At 41.4% G+C, this 19,282-nt stretch overlaps 1 protein-coding gene across 6 annotated transcripts in view; it reads left to right on the forward strand.

Annotated features, from left to right (window-relative positions):
• The window catches only part of MEGF10 (multiple EGF like domains 10), a 164,467-nt gene that overhangs the window by 86,085 nt on the left and 59,100 nt on the right, over nucleotides 1-19,282 (forward strand). For all 6 annotated transcript variants that reach the window (XM_073878610.1, XM_025860821.2, XM_073878612.1 and 3 more), the window contains 2 exons: nucleotides 16,296-16,542; nucleotides 18,060-18,180. In XM_073878610.1, coding sequence (XP_073734711.1) covers nucleotides 16,296-16,542; nucleotides 18,060-18,180 — 368 coding nt within the window. The remainder of the gene's footprint in view (nucleotides 1-16,295; nucleotides 16,543-18,059; nucleotides 18,181-19,282) is intronic.

The raw sequence follows: 19,282 nt of genomic DNA on the forward strand, positions 1-19,282 counted from the left end.
GAGGACAGAGTGGCCAGAATGATGCCAAGAAGTTTCTAGTATCGGGGAGCTAGTGGGCAAAGGCAAGGAGAACTCGAGGGGGTTCATATCTGACGACCTTTCTTCTCTTGGTAAACTGGGAGCAGAGACAGTGTGCTGAGCTGAAGGGGGGCAGGAGTTGGGTCCTGTTGATGATGACGATGACAATAATAGTTCTGCTTAGATGAGCTCTTAGTACGTGCCTAGCATCACTGTAAGAGTTTGATAGAGGTTACATTTAATACTCCCGGCACACAGTGAGATGGTTGTAAATCTTGATCCGATTTTATTGTTGAGGAAAGAGAGGTGCAGAACAATTATATGACTTGCCTGAATTTCAGCATCTACTGAATGGTGGAGACACACCCACATCCCCTTCATAGCCAGTCATCTTAACCATGAAGGTATGGTGCCTCCTGCAATAGGAAAGGATGTTTGGTGAAAGTGGCCAGGGTCCATGGTCCTGAGGGGGATAAGAGCAGGAGACAGGGGCTGAGAGCCCCAGACAAATGTTAGAATGACTATCCTGAGAGATATCGAGGACATGCCCTCAGACATGATGAATTTTAAATGGCACCAATTGGGATGGACTCATTTGTAGTTAATTTCCTCATTTGTACCATGAAGACTGTCGGGCGGATTATATTTGCAATCCCTTTCCACCCTGTGAGTCTATGTGTGGTTTACTCTAGTGGGTACGTACACGCAAGCCCTGAGACCTTTCTTTGTGTTGGAAACCCTTTAAATCTTCTGTATGAGTAGCAGTAACACATTTGTTCTCTCAACCTATATAATCCTGTTTATGATTTTCTAAACGTCTATAAAGAAATGTATTCCTCCTCTGGCTATAGGGCACTTGCAGAATGCAAGGGGGAGTCCTAAATCAACCAGAGCCAGCAAATAGCTTTCAATAACATGTCCTGCAGGCTTTTGACTTTAGTACCAAGTAGAGGCAAACATGGAAATTAATTTTGGTTTAAAAAAACTCCAAACTGGGGCTTCTTTAGTCACCAGTAGCATTTCTGGTTAAATGTACTTGGAGGGAGTAAAAATATGCCTGGGAGGCAAGACAAGTTGAAACATTTTCAGGTACAACATTAGGAGCACTGGTAACCTTTTATATAAAGCAGGCACGCTGTGCAGCACCAAGTAAGTAATAAGACTTTGCCTGCGGGATATTCGAATCAGGGAATCCATTTGAAGGATATTACAAGCCAGAAATCATAAGACACAAAAAGCTGACTTATTCCCTGGCAAGGTCTGCTGTAAATCTCTATTGACTGGACACAATAGTCGGATCGATGGTGTCTGGCAAGAGAAGACACTCAGAACCCAGTCCTCACAGCGAATCATTAACATACCCGTTGCGCTGTCAGAATTACTTGAGAAATCAGGTTGATGAAGCAGCAAGAATAAGAGTAAAATCATTCGGGGTCCCTGGCGGGGGGGTGGGCAGGGCATTGATAGGTGGGAAGGACTGAGCTGGGGATGGTTCATCACACCTGCCTGAAGGCAATTTCACTGATGGACTGCCCAAATATTTTAATAGAGGTTGCAAACACAAGCTGCTGATGTTGCCTTTCTGAAGGAGTCTGAAATCTGGGCTGTGCTTGGTTTCTCTCTGGAGGGCCAGAGAACCTTCTCCACCTGCTTCCTCCAAAAGCCAGGCTGGAACTGAATTGCAAGGGTCCTGGCTGCAATCCTTTCTGTGCTCTTCTTGGGTCTCATTGTTCTCCTGCTTCAGTAAGGATAAGAGTATCTAACTTCATATGCTCATGAGGATCGTGAAGTGCTCAGCATCGTGCCTGGCTCAGTAAATGGTCCTTCCTCGCAGTTCCTTGTGTGACAAACGTGGCTTCCCCCAGACTTCTTCAAGTCAGTGCGGTGTTTGGACCGGACAGTGGATGGGAAGGTTCATTGTGGACATCTTGTTTAGTCCCGGGGGCCACCCCCTTCTTTAGCAGAAGCCTCCCTCTGTCCACAGTTGCTTGGCAGGAGGTTCCCCAGACAGAGCCCTGGTGTAGTTTTCTGCATTATTCCCAACCTCCGACCCTGGATGTCCTTCCCAGATGGATTCATGTCTGGTTTATGTTGCTTCTGGCACAGCGAGAACACTATCGGCGTTTCGGTTCCTTGCGCCTGTCAGTTCTCGGGCAGTGGCTGCAAACACCAGGCTGGGCTGTCACGTCATTAACTCCGTTCCACATCATTTATTCATTTGTCTGCTTTCCTTTTTCTTCTGTCACTGTGTGTAATATCCGCCTGCATCTATTTATCAGAAAATCTTGGTTCAACCTCAAAATAGAACAAAATCTAAGCTTTTTTCACCATCTCTGCTGCTCCCTCTCCAAGCCCCATCACAACTCGCTTTTAGTCGGTGATCGCAAGAGTCTCCTTGCTGCTACATCTCACTGGACCGCACTGGGATCCGTTCTCTGCAGTGAGACCACAGGGACCCTCGAAAACCGTAAATACTGCTCCCTTTTCCGAACGCCCCAGTATTTCCCATGATAGAATAATCTCCAAAGCCCTTTTTGACTTGGCCCGTCCTATCTCCCCGATGCTGTCATCCCACTCCTGTTCCGGGTATCACACTGCCCACCTTCCACCTTCCTCCTTCCTCCTTCCTCTCATGGGACATGTTGGTTTCATGTCTGTCCTTGCACTTTATCTTTCTGCAGCCTGAAATACTCTTCTCCCTAGATCTTGGCATGGCTGGCTTCTCTAGGTCACTCAAGTCTCAGCTTAACCACCACCACCATGAGAGGTTCTTGCTCTAAGCTTTATATATAAAGAGTATTCTCCATTATTCTGGACAGCATTTCTTTTTTAAGCTCTTTTTGGCACTATATGAAAATATTTTGGTTTTTTTCTTTTGCTTTTGCTCTGTCTTTCCTTCTAGGATGTAGTGCCCATAAAATTTTGTCTGTGCTTTTTTTTTTTTTTCACTGCTATCTAGCTAATTTATTCACTTAATGTCCAGCGCGGTGCTGGGCACACCGTAATGCTCAATACGTACTTGTGGAAGGAAAGAATGAAGACATCAATGTTTCAGGAACAGTTGTGGATATAAAAATGAGACATGAGAGATGAATAAGATTCTGCCTCTTTGGTCAAGGAGCTTTCTTTTGAACAGAGGGGTTGGGAGTATGTGCACAAACATAGAAGGAAAGTGTCCAGAGAAGTGGAGGAAGTAGTCATAGATTTTCTAGAGAAAGGGTATGCCCTAAAGTCTTTCCTTCAGTGGCCTTGAGGTAAGCTCAGTCTCATGTGGCTCCCCGATTGACCTTAGCCATGTGTACTGGGGGCCCGTTCTTCCTTGGTGACTTAGCACAAGATTCTTCATCCATAAATGGGCAGCTGCAATGACATTGTTAGAAGTCAGGTGAGCTATGTTAGATAGGGTTTTCCATGAACTATGAGGAAATGTGGATGTGGCCGCTCCTTACCCTCAAGAGAGGGAAAGTTATAGTAATAAAATACAAGGTTATTGTAGAAGGATGAAGCTTCTGACATGGTGGCCCCGAGACTAAGAAAGGTGTTTGAAAGTCAACCCTCATTTGAATGGGGAATGCTTAATGGTTCTGCCATCTGAACTTCTACATATTCCTTCTCAAGGCGGAAATTTTATATGACAATGTAGAACTTAGCTGTTAAATTTGTATCAGAGAGGAGTATGAGCAGTAAGAAATTAGGCAAAGAAATTCAGACTATAAATTATTCCAAATCACATAGCAACCATTTTCTGACCGCAAAAATGTGTTTCCTGGCTGTTCTGCTTAGAGTGAAATAATGATATATATTAGGTGGTCCTGGAGGCTCATTTGTTATCTGATCTGTAAAATCGGGTAGGCTAATACCTGATTTTAGTAGAGCTACAGACATTTCATCATATGTTGTTAATTGGATGAAATTAAGTGGGATGGTATATTATATAGTCCGGTATCTTTCACAATTATATCTGATTTCTTATGTTTGTGATTGTATCAGAGAATTTTTTAAAACACTTGAAAGTTTCTTCAGGGCACACAAGAGAAAGGGCTAATCACTGTTTTTCCTTCTTTGGTCAAAATATCTTTTAATTTGTTAACAACCTCAGTGATTTTTATTATTATTTTTTTCTTCTTTCAAAGGTTTTATTTATTTGAGAGAGAGAGAGGGAGTAGGAGCAGGGGGAGGGGCAGAGGAAGAAGCAGGCTCCCCACTGAGCAGAGAGCCTGACGTGGGGTTCATTCCCAGGACCCTGGGATCCTGACCTGAGCTGAAGTCAGACGCTTAACCAACTGAGCCACCCAGGTATCTGAACAACCTCAGTGATTTTTAAAATTTCAAATCCCTATTTGTACCTGTATACTGGAGCAAATTAATCATGTTTGCCATGTATAAAACTAAAAAAAATGTAGAAAGTAATAAAATGATAAAGACTATTCCAATAGAATGAGGTTGCAAGAGCCTAGCTCTTGGACCATAAATGAGGGGATCATCTTAAAATTCCATGAAAACCTGGGCGCCTGGGTGGCTCAGTTGGTTAAGCGACTGCCTTCGGCTCAGGTCATGATCCTGGAGTCCCGGGATCGAGTCCCGCATCGGGCTCCCTGCTCAGCAGGGAGTCTGCTTCTCCCTCTGACCCTCTTCCCTCTCGTGCTATCTCTCATTCTCTCTCTCTCAAATAAATAAATAAAATCTTTAAAAAAAAATTCCATGAAAACCTAACGTTTCAACTCACTACTGTTACACAGAGCTAGTGGAAGTAACTGCCAAAGTTTAAGTTTTAACGAAACTGATTTGAACTGGATGTTGGTATATAACTGTGAAGTTTTGTTCATTAAAGAAAAGCAGCCACTTAAAAAAAAAGAACTTTATGTTATAAAATTAATATTATGTAAATCAGATTTATCCATTATTATAAATCAGTGCTTAAAATAATTAGATCACGTCAAAGTTAAAAACTTCAAGACAGAAGATATTGTAAGTCAAGTTAAAAGAGAAACAAGAATGGGAAAAGATTTTTGCGATATATAAAACAAATGATTAGTATATAGAATTCATAAAGAATTTCCACAAATCAATAAGAAAAAAAAACCCTCAACTTTAGAATAGGCAAAGGATGCAGTAAAATAATTTAGAGGCAAGGAAACCTGATTGATAAGCATATGAGAAAATACTTCTCTTTGTAATAATCAGTGACATGCATACTGAATGAACAAGATGTCATTTTTTGCCATCACACTGGCAAAAGTTAAGAACTCTGACAATCCCACGTATTGGCAAGGATGTGAAAGGAAGATTCCATACACTGCTCTCATGAGGGTAAATTGGCGGAGTAACATCAGAGAGCAATTTGCCTGTCTCTAGAGTAAAATTTTAATTTGCATACACCATGTGATCCAGTAATTTTTCTTCTACTTCTTTATAATTTGTCCATATACCTTGCAGAAACCTTTGCTTTCAGGTACTGGGGGATATATTGTTTGCATCTTTGTACAAGTGGAAATTTGGCAACAACTGAAGATGGCCAGGAATAAGGGAAAAGATAAATTTATTAGAGACTGTTTAAAATATAGAGGAATGCTGTGTAGCCGTTCATTCCTATAAATTGATATATAGCATTCCACTATATTAGCAGATGTAGCAATAGTAATAGATCTCAATATCATAATATTGGGTGGAAAAGCAAGATGCACAGTGATATACACATTTTATATTAAACTAATGAATACGTAAAATGATACACTGGCTAGAAGGATGCACATTAAAATCATGACGGTGGTTACCTCCGGGGAAGGAGTAAGGGAAAGAGCTGGGAGCCAGGCACAAGAAGACAAAGGGGACTTATCTGTCATGTTTTATTTCTTGCATCAAATGATGAAGCAAAGGTGATGCGGTGTTCACAACATTTAGCTCTAGGTTGTGTGTACATGGGCTTTCGTTATGGTATTACTTGTAGTTTTCTATAGTTAAAAAAATTTTTTTCAAGAAACCTCTATTCAATTTTTCAGACCATCCAAGTAGCATTGAGGGTTTGGGGGCCTAGGTTCTTTACTGTGGGATTTTAAGCAAACATTTAAGGCTTCCGCCCTTTGGCCCCCCACGTCCAGAAGGAAGATAATTAGTTGCACAGTGGTGGTCCCAAGTACTTAGCTTGCGATGCTCACCTGAAGCCACACCTCGCCTTCTCCCCATCCCTTCTCTCCTCTGCCCAAAGGTGCAGTGCACTTAACAGAGACCCTCTGTGTTCCTTGAGCATCCTGTGTCTTGCAACACTTAGCATGGTGCTTTGTGATACGTCTCACCGTGGACCAGTCTCTCCCGGGAGAGAAAGAAATCTGGCTGTAGGTCATGTGAGGCAGGAGCAAGTAGTACATGCTCAACAAACTGAACTTAGTAACCATAGAATACTTAATACATTCTTAATGAAAAAATACATGAGCAAAAGAACAAAAACATGACAAGGCTTGATAAAGCAAGACACCCCGCAGTGGCTCCCGGTTCTTATTATTCTTTTGACATCAGTGAATAAATGTAGTCCCCCCAAATCCTTTACTTAATCTCAGCCTACACTGTATATCCTTGAGATTTTCCCGCACTGTGAATAGGGTCATCAATAGGCTCTCATTGAGAGACGTCAACATTTATATTTAGACACATTAAAGAATAAACATTTCACGCCCTTTTTTCTGCTTCATAATTTGAGATAAGCATACACTGAGGTTCTAAAATGACATTTCATGCTTTGAAAATTCATTTAACAAACTTTTTTTTAAAAGAAGAATAAAGGTTTTCTCTCAGCCACTGAATAATATTACTATCAACAGCGCTGGGTGGTTGTCCACAGTGACTGTTGGCACTCTGTCAACTCTCCAGTGGGGTTTTTGACATGTGAAGGACATGAGGTTTTAGTGCTTTCAGAGGATCTGGAAAATACATTTTTATTGTTCTTCTTCATGGATGGAGAAGCTTTACAAAGTTGTTTTATTTTTAAAGCACTTGATGTTTTGAATGAGGATCTTTTCTTCTACATTGACAAAGGGAATGACACACCAACCCCTTGTCAGGCTGAAGCGCAAGGAATGAAATCACAGGGAGATAAAAGACCCCGAGGGCACCAAAGCATAGGAAGAAAGGGTGTATATTTCAAGAAGAACCATGTTTTTCTATCCTTTGAGACTGTGGAAGATTATTTTGGTCCCTTCTGAAACATACTCATTCTGTAGAGAGATCTTCCTGAAAGTGACTTACTTATGCTTTGTCTGTATTTTAGAATATGAAGGGCTGAATTTTCCTTCCTATTAATTTCTTTCGTGGTCCCAAATTTTCCTATGTTTAAAGCCAATGGCGAACATTACAGCAAAATGGCACATAAAAATCTATTTTCAAGTCAGTGTGGCTGACTGCTGTATCCTAACAGGTACTTGACATTTAAATGTTAAGGACACTTAAAGAGTCTTAGTTACTTTGAACAGCAACCCTGGTGAGGGTAGTTATGTATTATAAGCTGACATCATTTTCCCTCTGATAAAGCTGAGTTCCAAGATTCAGTGCTATCCTGCTGTAAGTGTTTGGTAGACATGTATCCGCAAGCTTCTGGAACCCCATGTAATTCTAGAGTTTGACTCCTCAGATGCTAGAGATATTAAACCAAGACCAACAAAACCAAAATAAAATGACAACCAAACACGGACTGCTCATTTCATCTAGGATTTCTTTAGACCTAACATAAGTACAACAGAATTGGCCACTTTTGTGGTTCTCTGTAATTTAGAGCCAGTTGCTTTAGAAAAGCATCTTAAAGTTCAAAGTGCATTTGAAGGCTGCTTCTGTTGTCTTAGTGGGCATAGATAAGCTGAAGCAAAATCAAATTTGTGGGGTGGGTGCCTACTAATATGGCAAGATACTCCAGATTTTATTTATGACCACCTATTTCTTCATGCTAATGGGAGGATTACTAAAGAGTTCACGTGTTTTTTCCTAAATTCCTCCTTTTACATTTCTGGGCTCCATGTGCAAGCCTACTCCTCTGGACACATTGATCATCTGCAAGCAGGGGAAATTTCTAAATCCAGTTCTTGGTTGGCAATTAAGAATAGGATGTGACATAACAACTGGGGTTCACTGTGGGCCTGAGCTTTTTCCAGTTGGCTTTATGGAAACGGTTGAAAGGGATGATACCAGAGCTTGTTTTTTACTTTATGGAGTTAGTGGGCAATTTGTTTTTGAAAATCACATTGTGAGAACCAAAGTGTCCTTTTTGTCATGAATGATTCATGCAAGACAAACAAATAATACAAACCAGCAACAGGCCTGTCATTCTTGCTTTATGTACAGCTGAAGGATGTTTTTCTAGGGTGTTCTTTTTTCCTGGGGTGGGATGTTCTACTGTGCCAGAATAAAATTTCTGGTACACCTGATATGTGCTGTGTCACACATACGAACAAGTACTTTTTGTGTGATTAGTATGTTCTACCATTCCTTTGTGGCAAAGAGAAAATTAAGTGTAACCAAGGTTGGGGACTTGCTCGAGGTTCTATGGCTATGAAGTGACAAGTCAGCTAGGGTCCAGGTCTGTCTGATGCCAAATGATTATACCCTTCCTTGAGCCAGCTAGTGATTGATGACTTTTATAACAAGGTGAACTTAATGGTAAACGTTACACCTTAATCTAAGGGAAAAATGACTTCATCCTTTCCTTTTTGTTGTTGCTGTTGAGGAGTGTTTAGGTTGAGGCAATGTATTAATGTGCCCTTGTTCTTTCCTCCAGAGCATCTCTCAGTTTGGCATTTCTGTTTATCTCTCATTGCGCTCCTTTTCTTATTCTTCCTCTACACAAAGACACAAGATTTACTAAACTAACTGCCATTTGTTCAAAGAATGTTCCAATGCCTTGTTTTTGTCAGTGCGTGTGTCTGTGGACGTGTGGAGACATTTCATATCAAAACCATTCTGATGACGCTGCTATTAACACTTTAAAGCCTGAGAAATACCACTTTTAGGCAAGAAAAAAATATTTTTCAAACACCTGCGATATTTTTATCTTAGAATGGTCTCCTTTGAAAATCAGGGAGAGGCAGTGAATGTGCACTGATACCGGATTTTGTAATTGAAGGGCATCAGTTGCTTGGGATGGTCTGCCATGGTGTCGGGGCAAGATCACAGCTTTAGAGGCATTAACAGGTTTGGGTGATTCACTTGCATTTGCCACTTGAATGATAAGTGACTTAGCAAATTATCAACTGAGTCCATTTTGCACATGAAATGTGGGAATGATTTTAGCTATCTCATTGAGTTATTGTGATATTTGAAGAAAATAGCTGCATAATGCTGACACGTGTTTGCAACTTGATGTGTCTTACAACCCCTTCCCTCTCTTCCCATCCTTTGAATGGGAAATTGGACTGAGGGTTTAAAGTGGGTCAGGAGAGGAGAATGTTCCTAGAAGTGTTAAAGTGGTTTAACAGGTTTGTTTGCTTGTGAAAGTTAGCTATAGTGCTTTGCATTCATCATCATTTTCATTCATTCACCAAACAGACCTTGAACTCTGGCCATGTGCCATGTGGTTCTAGTGTTCAGTTCGGTGTGCTCCTAAAGCTAATGACATCATTGCTGTTTTCACAGTGAGTTTATTGGCTTTTCTGTTTGCATAGAGTCATTATCAACTCATGGAAGCTCTTCAGATCTGACATCTTAATTTTATTTTCTCTTCAAGAAATGCCCTATGTTCTCACGACTGAGGTAATTTCCTATTTTCAGTGCCCCTAAATATTGAGTCATTGGCTGACCCCATAGGCTTGCTCAGTGAAAGGTCTTATCATTTGCTGCTCTGCCTCAGAGGATCATATCTGATGAAATCATGGGACATTCTGTTTGACCAAAATATATGATTTCATTCCTTTAGGAGCCAGATGGCCACATGAAAAAAGCTTGGACTTCTGTTCATAGAAAGTCTTGGGTTTGAATACTGATGCCACCATTTACCAGCCAGGAGTTTGGGGACATTTTACCTAAATGGTCTCATCCTAAATATCCTCTGTGTGCTGAATGCGATAACGTGATACCAACCTTGTTGTAATTGCTGTGATGACGAGAAAGAGGTGTATAAAGCATGGATCACAGAACCTGGCACAATAGAAATGCTCAGCAGGTCGAACCATTTAAAAAAAAAACATTTTTCTGCATGCTCTTCTCTTATTGCCAAAGGATATCCAATGACTGCAAAAAATTTAGAAAAGCTGCTTAATCTAAATGAGCAAAAGAAAAATCGAGCATATTCTTAAGACCCAGAGATTCCCAAGGGTACCATTGACCATAGAACCTTTCAATATGTCTGTCTATCTGTCTGCCTCTCTTTCTGTTTTTGTCATGCTCTTTCTTCTCACCTCCTTCCCAGATATTAGGTTCAGCCATATACAATTGCTGATATTTGGCCTCTTTTAAACCTAAATTAATAGCAGTTTCATCTGGTTCATTCTAATATATCACTAAAATTGGATTGTGTTGTGCCTATATTTTTAATCTACATTTTGCAATTAAGATATTGGTAACGTCTTTCAAGTTCATTAAATATTCTTCTCTAATATCACTTTTAGTTGATGCATAATATTCCATTACGTGATTATACCAATTCCTTTTTACCTATCTTCTATTACTAGAAAATTAGATTTTGTCAGTTTTGTTACTATAAACAGTACTGGGATAAACATCATGATAGCTTTGGAGGGAGTAAAATATAGTGGTTTAGAAAACAGACTGAAGACAGGAGGTCTGGCTTCACTGCTTACTGCCCATGTACCTTTAGCAAAAGTCACCTGGATCTCTGTTTCTTCATCCATAATATAGGGACTACAATAGTACCTACTTCACAGGGCCATTGTGAGAGTTCATCTGTCTCCAGGCTTAGAGGGGTGTCTATGGGCACACTGTAAATATTGTTAATGAGTGAACTATTGTGAATTGTTACTGTGTTTACACCCATATGTTTATTTGTGTTGGAAAAATTTCTGAAGAGGAATTTATGACTAAAGAGCTTTTGATACTCCATTCCAGATTAAGGTCTAAAACAGATGTGGTAATCTGCTCTCCCATAGATGTGCATCAAAGTGTTGGTCTTCGTGAAAAGAGAGAGGTTATCACTGTCCCTGTAAATATCAGGCTCATCATTGTTAGTACCCTCCTTCCTGACTGAGGGTGCACAGTTTTTTCCCAGTTTAATATCCCTGAAATCAGAATGCTTCTAACCATCGGAGTCTACTGGGTGGCTGCCATGACATTGGGTGAAAACTTCTGTCGACAATGATTGAGATCAAGAAAGGCTGTCAGTGTGTCTTCACACCTGTAAATTCAAGTTTATTTGATAGGGAACAAAGCAAACATACATAAAAATTGTGATCTGAGTGCAAGATGAGTTTCATGAAAAATATATACTGATGTCTTTTTCAGAGAGCATCTCAGATTGGGTCTGAAAAAAAATGTACCTGAGGGACAGAGAAGCTCTGAGCTGAGCTTGGAAGACTGTGAAGAACTGATGGAGGAGAGGGCATCTCTCCCTGTCTACTTATTTCTATACTTCCTTCTTTTGTTGAGCACAGGAAGATGACAGTGGCCATGATGCAATAGAAGAAGGCATTCATGGGCATTTGCTATTTCAAAGCCTTGTGACTGTTCTACGTATCATTCTCTCTGAATGTAGTACCTCCTGCAGGTTCCCCTCCTTTCCATTTCCCCTCTTTCTATATACAAATCCTCCACCCTTTACCTAAATGGGGCACACTCTGTCTTTAGGTCTCAGCCTAGACATCATTTTAGCTGGAGAGCCTTTCATAATTCAGCACCACTAGTTAGGGGTCATCCCTGTGTTTTCTGTCATACCTTATCCATATCCTTACCCTACTGCTTATCACAGGGTATTTTATTGTCTAATAACTTAAGGCCTCTGCCAATAACTTAGCAGGCATTCTACCATTCTCCTTTGAGCTCTAAGCCTTGTACCATGGTTGGCACATGGTGGGCCCTTGAGAGAGATAAATTGAGTGAATTTCAGTACTCAGCCCATAGATGTAACCTGTGGCTCCTGGTGTCCCTGGAAGTTGTAGCTATAAGGGTGAGCCCATTGTCTTGCGAGGATCCGGTGTTCCAGTAGTTGTCACTGACGATTGTAGCATGGACCCTATACTTCTGATATTACACAATAGTTTAACCTTCCTTTTATTTCCACCTTCTTGTGAGAGCTTATTAGAGCACTCTATCTGTGCTGCCTGAGACCCTCATTAAGCTGCCCCCTGAAAGAGCTGCATGAATCTGGGTACACTGTGTCTAGAGCCCATTTCTAGCTGTTAGCACATCTCAACAAGAAATGAAACCAGAAGCTGAAAATGAGTCGCTTATGAGCATTAGGGTTCTTTTCAGTTTCATCTGAAACAAAAGTTGGTTCATATACCCTTTCCTATTAGAATATTCCAGCTATTGCCATATTAATGTTAATTACCTTTTTTTTTTTAAGTTGTCAGTGACAGTAACCAACCTAGTCCCTTTTTCTTCAGGAGTGAACCACTTGCCCCTTGAGATTAGAGTGAGGTATTAAGTAAAAGTTGTGAAATGATTTGACTTCGGAGTCTCCAAACTGTCTTTCCAATCACAGTACTTGAATTCAGGATAACTGGTCAAACTTGGTGTTCAAAAGGAACAAATTCTGCCTCTAGTCTAGACAGTCAACATACCCTTGTGTTTGGAGTAATCAGGCTTTTGTGTGATAAGCTATAAAAATGGATGTGTTGCAGTATTTAAATATGACAAACGAAGAAGGGAAAGGAAGTCCCAGTGATGCCTAAATTGAAGCCAGGCTTCCGTGTCCCACTTGTTCTACTTCCTGCTTATTTGTCTATACACTTTTGTATGTGGATTTTTCCCTCAGCACAACTTATGCTGATGCCCAGTATTCACATTGTGAGGCCCATGTATCAGTGGCCTGTTAGGGGAACACAGCCCCAAGGAGAGAAGCTGTCACTTCAAAGCATGCCACAGTGCTTAGATAGAACCAGGAAATTAACCATGTCGGGCATGATAATATTTCCTTAAAAGCCTGACATGCTTTCTTTGATGCCGAGAGTTATCAATTTCTGCTAGGAACTTGTTTCTGTCATGAGGAGGTGTCTTAAGGGTTTTGTTTGTTTTGTTTTTTGTTTTTGTCTTTTCCATTTATCTCACCCCCCAAAAATAGAAGTGGTCTCTGCCTGAATGCTCTTCTGGGAGAGAAATTGTTGAATGGGATGTGGACATGCGGCACAAAGAAGAAGAGAGACCAGTTCTGTCCCCTCAGTACCTTGATTTCTTCCTACCACTTTCCTGTTGTTGTAAAACATATTCTATAAAATGTATGTGCTCCAGCCCACCCTTATCCCAGTGTCACAGTGGGGAAAAAGAACTCTAATCCATCCTGGTTGTTGCTTTCTAAATGCTTCTGACACAATCTGGATGTCCTTATCAAGGTAGTTTTATTAGCTAAGATTGTGTTTTGTGTTGATCAATTAATCTTCCATGATACGTTAAGAAAAAAATGAATATTTCATTTAGTATCTGAGGTTCCCAGAAGTTGAGAGGCATATGAAAACTTTAGGGAGGGTTCGGCAAAGAAAACGAGTGAAATTGAACAGACTTTTAAAAATTAAGTAAAAATATTGGGGCGCCTGGGTGGCTCAGTCGTTAAGCGTCTGCCTTCGGCTCAGGTCATGATCCCGGGGTTCTGGGATCGAGCCCCGCATCGGGCTCCCTGCTCGGCGGGAAGCCTGCTTCTCCCTCTCCCACTCCCCCTGCTTGTGTTCCTGCTCTCGCTGTGTCTCTCACTGTCGGATAAATAAAATCTTTAAAAAAAAAATTAAGTAAAAATATTGAGTGTTGGAATATTTAGCCTGCAAAAAGCAGGGTCAAGAATGCATTCACATTTCAGGAATGAGATCACTTATACTACAGACAATGGTGATGAACCACGTCAGATATATCATGATGAGCACAGGAGAAAAAAGGATCAGATTCTAAGATAACGGATTTGGCTTACATGGAATGAAGACTTTCCTTACTCTTAGGCTTGATGAACCAGGGGACATACTTACTTGGGTGTACCTTAAAAACAGGAGAAATTCTTCTCTACCTGGGATACCTGAGGGCATTTAAAGAAGCATACGGTGTAAGTTTTTATTTTTAAAGAATAGATCCTAGGGGCGCCTGGGTGGCTCAGATGGTTAAGCGTCTGCCTTCGGCTCAGGTCGTGATCCCAGGGTCCTGGGACCGAGTCCCGCATCGGGCTCCCTGCTCGGCGGAGAGCCTGCTTCTCCCTCTCCCTCTGCCTCTGCCCCTCTCTCTCTCTCTTTCTCTCTGACTCTCATGAATAAATAAATAAAACATTTTTTTTAAAAAAAGAATAGATCCTAGATTGAAAGAGTTGTAATTGAAAAAAAATTATTTGACCACATCCATAGGCAATAAAGAAGCAACTATATGAATAACAATTAGGCTTAAATCTCAAACTACTACCTAATCTTATTCTGTGAAAGAAGACTGTGAGTTCTTAGGTAATTGTTTTCTTCATCTGCTTTAGGTTTCATAATCCTCTCATTGTTTTTAATGTGTTAAAGTATGTTTATTAAAGTATTAATGAGAACAAAGCCATACTGATTAAAAACAAAATTATTCATTTAACCTTTTGATATCATGAAATGGAAGGTAGGTTCTACTGTTGGAAGATGAATCCTGCATGTCTAATAAGTTGTTTGCTGTGTGCCTGGTTTTGTTTCTTTTTTTTTTTTCAATAGTTTATCCTAGATCTGTTGAAGTTACTGAATTTTTATGACGTGAAACTGTTTTTTAAATCATAAAAGCAGTTTATCCTAAGAGCTCCAGGCAGAGCGTATCTTCCCTAGTGATTTTTATAGCATCTAATTAATAAATAAATATGCAGCTGGCTAGGCAATGAATATTAAGAGTTGGTTTTGCTTTTCATCACCCTTTATAATTTTTAGAATGTTTGGGATTGAGGACTTTTCCTTTCCTGCTCCCTTCTTCCTGCTCATCCACTTGAATTACAGCCACTCTTCCTTTTCTTTGGAACTATACTTTTAAATCTGTCTCTCCAATGCTGTTTTCTGTTACTGTCATCATGTACTGGATCATGACCTGAGCCAAAGGCAGACACTTAACGACTGAGCCACCCAGGTGCCCCAATATTTTTACTTAATTTTTAAAAGTCTGTTCATATTACTGGTTTCATATGCCTGTTGTTTTTTTGTTTGTTTGTTTTGTTTTTGTTTTTTTGGGAGAGAGAGTGCTTGAATACCTGCATGTGTGAGCCAGCTAGTGGGAGGGGTGGGGAGGAGCAGGGAGGGAGAGGGAGAGGAAGGGCAGAGCCCCACACAGGGCTGGATCTCACACCCCTGAAATCATGCCTAGTGTCGTTTTCTCTTTGCTGTCCATTTTCAGTTTCATGTTTGTCTTATTTTTGAAGTAAGTCAGTGAATTTCAGGTTCGACTCACTTACCTTCTGTCTTTTCTGATTACCTCCCAATCCATGATGTTTTGACTGATACCTTGAAAGCAGATCAGCACTTTTGCCTTGGACTGCTCTGGCCTAGACCTATAGCAGGGTCAGTCCGCTTCGCAGTAGGTCAACCTGTCAGACCCCTCTTGGTCTTCGCCATCACTGCCCAGAGGCCAGGTCCCTGAATCTCACTTACTTCCTGATCTGCTGCCATTCTTCTTGCCCTGTCCCCCTGCCTTTCCTTGTGAGCTCCTTCCTGCCCCTTCCTCAGACTGTAGCCCGCTGACCTTACTAGGATGCAAACCTGCCTTGTCTCTCCCTGTTTAAAATCCTTTACGACCAATTCCTTATTCACAGAATGCAACCCAACTCCTCGGTGTGTCCATTAAAGCCCGTGCCTGAGCTGAACCTTCCCTTCTGGGGTCTGGCCTCCCTCTCCCCCTGCACTACTTACATCCTCCCATCGCCACATCAGACTCAACACTCCAGCGGCGGAAAACAGGCTAAGCAAAGGCATGAAGCTGGAAAATGTAGCCCTGCTTCAGCAATGGAATGACTGACAGTGGCCCATTTAGTGCTGATCACGTTTATGAGGCATTGCCCTGGGCTGGTGCCAGAGCCCCCTGTCCAGCTACGGAATGGTGATGAAGGGATCATCAAGCCATTCTTGTCAAGAGCAGAGGAAAGCTGGTTCTGAAGAGCTTGCCATTGCCCACATCCATACTCTGATGTTCTCTGTTGTTTCTCCCCCTTTCAGCCTGTGATGGTGATCACTGGGGGCCCCACTGCAGCAGCCGGTGCCAGTGCAAAAATGGGGCTCTGTGCAACCCCATCACGGGGGCTTGCCACTGCGCAGCAGGCTTCCGGGGCTGGCGTTGCGAGGACCGCTGTGAGCAGGGCACCTACGGTAATGACTGTCACCAGAGATGCCAGTGTCAGAATGGAGCCACCTGCGACCACATCACGGGGGAATGCCGCTGTCCACCAGGCTACACTGGAGCCTTGTAAGTGACATGCTACTGAGCAGCGTGGCAACGTCCGCTCACCTTTCTTCATTCATGTTGCTGCCACCATCATATTCCTGTTCCTATTGCTGCCTGAAGTCACTGAAAGGGCGGGGCTCCGGGCACAGAGCGGGGAGATCAGCAGTGACAGCCCCGAGATGCTCCTGCTGTTTGGCTCTCGAACCTCAGACTCCAGCCAGAGTCTAAGGTCCAGCTTCCATGCTTTCCTTTGAGCAGGGCAGAGATAGAGAGGACCAGACTGTTGCATTGAGTGCTAATATTGGGGGGTTGTGGGGGCAGATTTGAGGTTCTGCTTCAATTGCCCCACAATTGCGTTTACTGTTAATGGTCCATGTTGTTCTGCTCTTGTGTGGTGCCTATTTAACCAGATAAAGCTGTGTGGGTTCAGTGCCATACAAAAAAGAAAAAAGGGAAGATGTTAGAGACAGTCGGTGGTAAAAGGTTAACTGGGTTATTTAATGACTGTGGATACATACATTGCTTTGTGACCGTAAAAGAAATGTATCACATCTGTGTAGGATATGTGCACACAGGTAGTTTAATTCTTTCTGGGTACAACTGAAGCAACTTCTTAACCTCCACTACTTTATTTTGTGCGAAGGACATTCTTCAGTTGGCTTGTATTAGCAAACAGAGTAAGAGGCAGAATTTGCCAAAAAAAAAAAAATAGGAAATAGAAAAATCTTGTTCCCTTACTGAGAAAATTACACTTGTAAATCACAGAACTAAAACTTGAAAAAATGCGGCTGATTAAGTAAGTACTTCCTGCCAACAGTATTAACAGCTATAAAGTAGAGCTAAAGAAAAAAACTGCATTAGCCTAGAAAGCCCTCATTTTCAGAAGAATGAATGGTCATCTCAAACTACTTAATTGTTAATATTGCTTTTATGGGTTTTTATCAAGGCCACAATTGAATAGGGCTTTGGAAAACTTGGAGCAGTTTTATGGGAGCGCAAACAAGACAATTAAAGGCTTAGAGAAGAAGGTTCATTCATAGGAAAAGGGTGGGGGCTAAGGGCATGGAAAATGATGAGCGTCAAGAAGAGAATGTTGAAAATGGATTATGAAGAATATGTGTACAAAGCAGGGGATGTGCAAACGTTTCCGTCTCCTCTGAGGCTGGAACAAACCCACAAGCAAAAGCAGACTTCAGATGTAACACAGGAGCTTTATAATAGTTACATGGAAAGTTCCTGTCACCAAGGAACTTGGTGTTTGGCTGAAAAGAGTCATCCTTGGTGCTCTCAGATAGGACACATTCTCTTCAAATTGAAACAGTTTTATTAGAAAATACCCCAAAAGAAAGGAAAGGCCTAGACCACCCCTCAAAGACCTTTCTAGCCAATGTGACTAATGCTTTGATGTTGATGAAATTAAGAATGTTGAGCAGAGAAAGCTGTCTGTTTTAGGGCCCTGGGTGCTGCTGTGTCTGTGAACCTGAGGGTCGTGTGGTTGGGTAAATAATGATATCCTTTGTCACACATCAACTCCTCAGCTGTGAGGATCTTTGTCCCCCTGGCAAGCATGGGCCACAGTGCGAGCAGAGATGTCCCTGTCAAAATGGAGGAGTCTGTCATCACGTCACTGGAGAATGCTCTTGTCCTGCTGGCTGGCTGGTAAGCTCCCTTCCTCCCCTCCCAAAGTCACCTATTCCAGGAGGCTCAAGTGAAAACACACTTGGAAGACTTTAGCACAAAGGAAAGTTACGCTGATGGTTAAAGATTGCAAAATTGGAGATGGCTGACCGTTTTCAAAGCTGGTGTCCTTCAGTCCAGCTTCAGGCAGAAGGCAATTAAATCTTGATGTGCACTGAGGGTCCTCATGGAAAACATAGTGGCCATCTGTCCTGCACTTTCCCTCAGGACAAAAAAAGGGAAATATCTCATCACATGTGTGACAGACAATGCTGTCAAATACTGAAAGTATCTAAATATAGGTGTACCTCGGAGATACTTTGGGTTTGGTTCCAGACCTCTGCAATAAAGCGAATATCATAATAAAGTGAGTCAAATGAATTTTTTGGTTTCCTCCTGCACATAAACGTTGTTTTATACTGTACTGTAGTCTATGAAGAGTATAATGACATTATGTCTAAAAAACCAGTGTACATACCAAAACAATTACAGGGTTAACATCAGAGATCACAACGAACATAATAATAATGAAAATGCTTTGCACATATCGCAAGGATTACCAAAATACGACTCAGATACACGAAAGGAATAAATGTTGTTAGGAAAATGGCACTAGTGGACATGCTCAATGCAGGATTGTCACAGACCCTCAATTTATTTAAAAAACAATATACCAGTGAAGCAGAATAAAGTGAAATATGTCTATAATTATATTGTTTATATAATTAAGTTCCATGGATCACTGTTGTTCTTTGAGAACATTATTCTCAACAGAGTAAGTGTTATGTGAAAATTATCTAGTCATGTACATCCAGAGACACATTGAGGTGAACCCATTTACCGAGTATTGCAGAGCTTCTCAAAGCCTTTAGTATGAAAATCCAAGAGGAGCTGTAACTCACCACATTTCCCAAACTTTGACCATGTCACACCTTCTTTATGTAGTATGTCACAGGCTTGGTGTTACAAGACACACTCAATGTCAAAGCTCGTTCGCCAACCAGATTTCTCTGAAACCTGGGAATGATACTGATCCTTACCTGCATTGGCTTGTACGTACATGTGCTTGAAGGCACAAAAGTGA

Source organism: Callorhinus ursinus, unplaced genomic scaffold (assembly GCF_003265705.2).
Source record: "Callorhinus ursinus isolate GAN/ISIS: 27379988/994484 unplaced genomic scaffold, GSC_fseal_2.0 scaffold30, whole genome shotgun sequence".
NCBI lineage: Eukaryota > Metazoa > Chordata > Mammalia > Carnivora > Otariidae > Callorhinus > Callorhinus ursinus.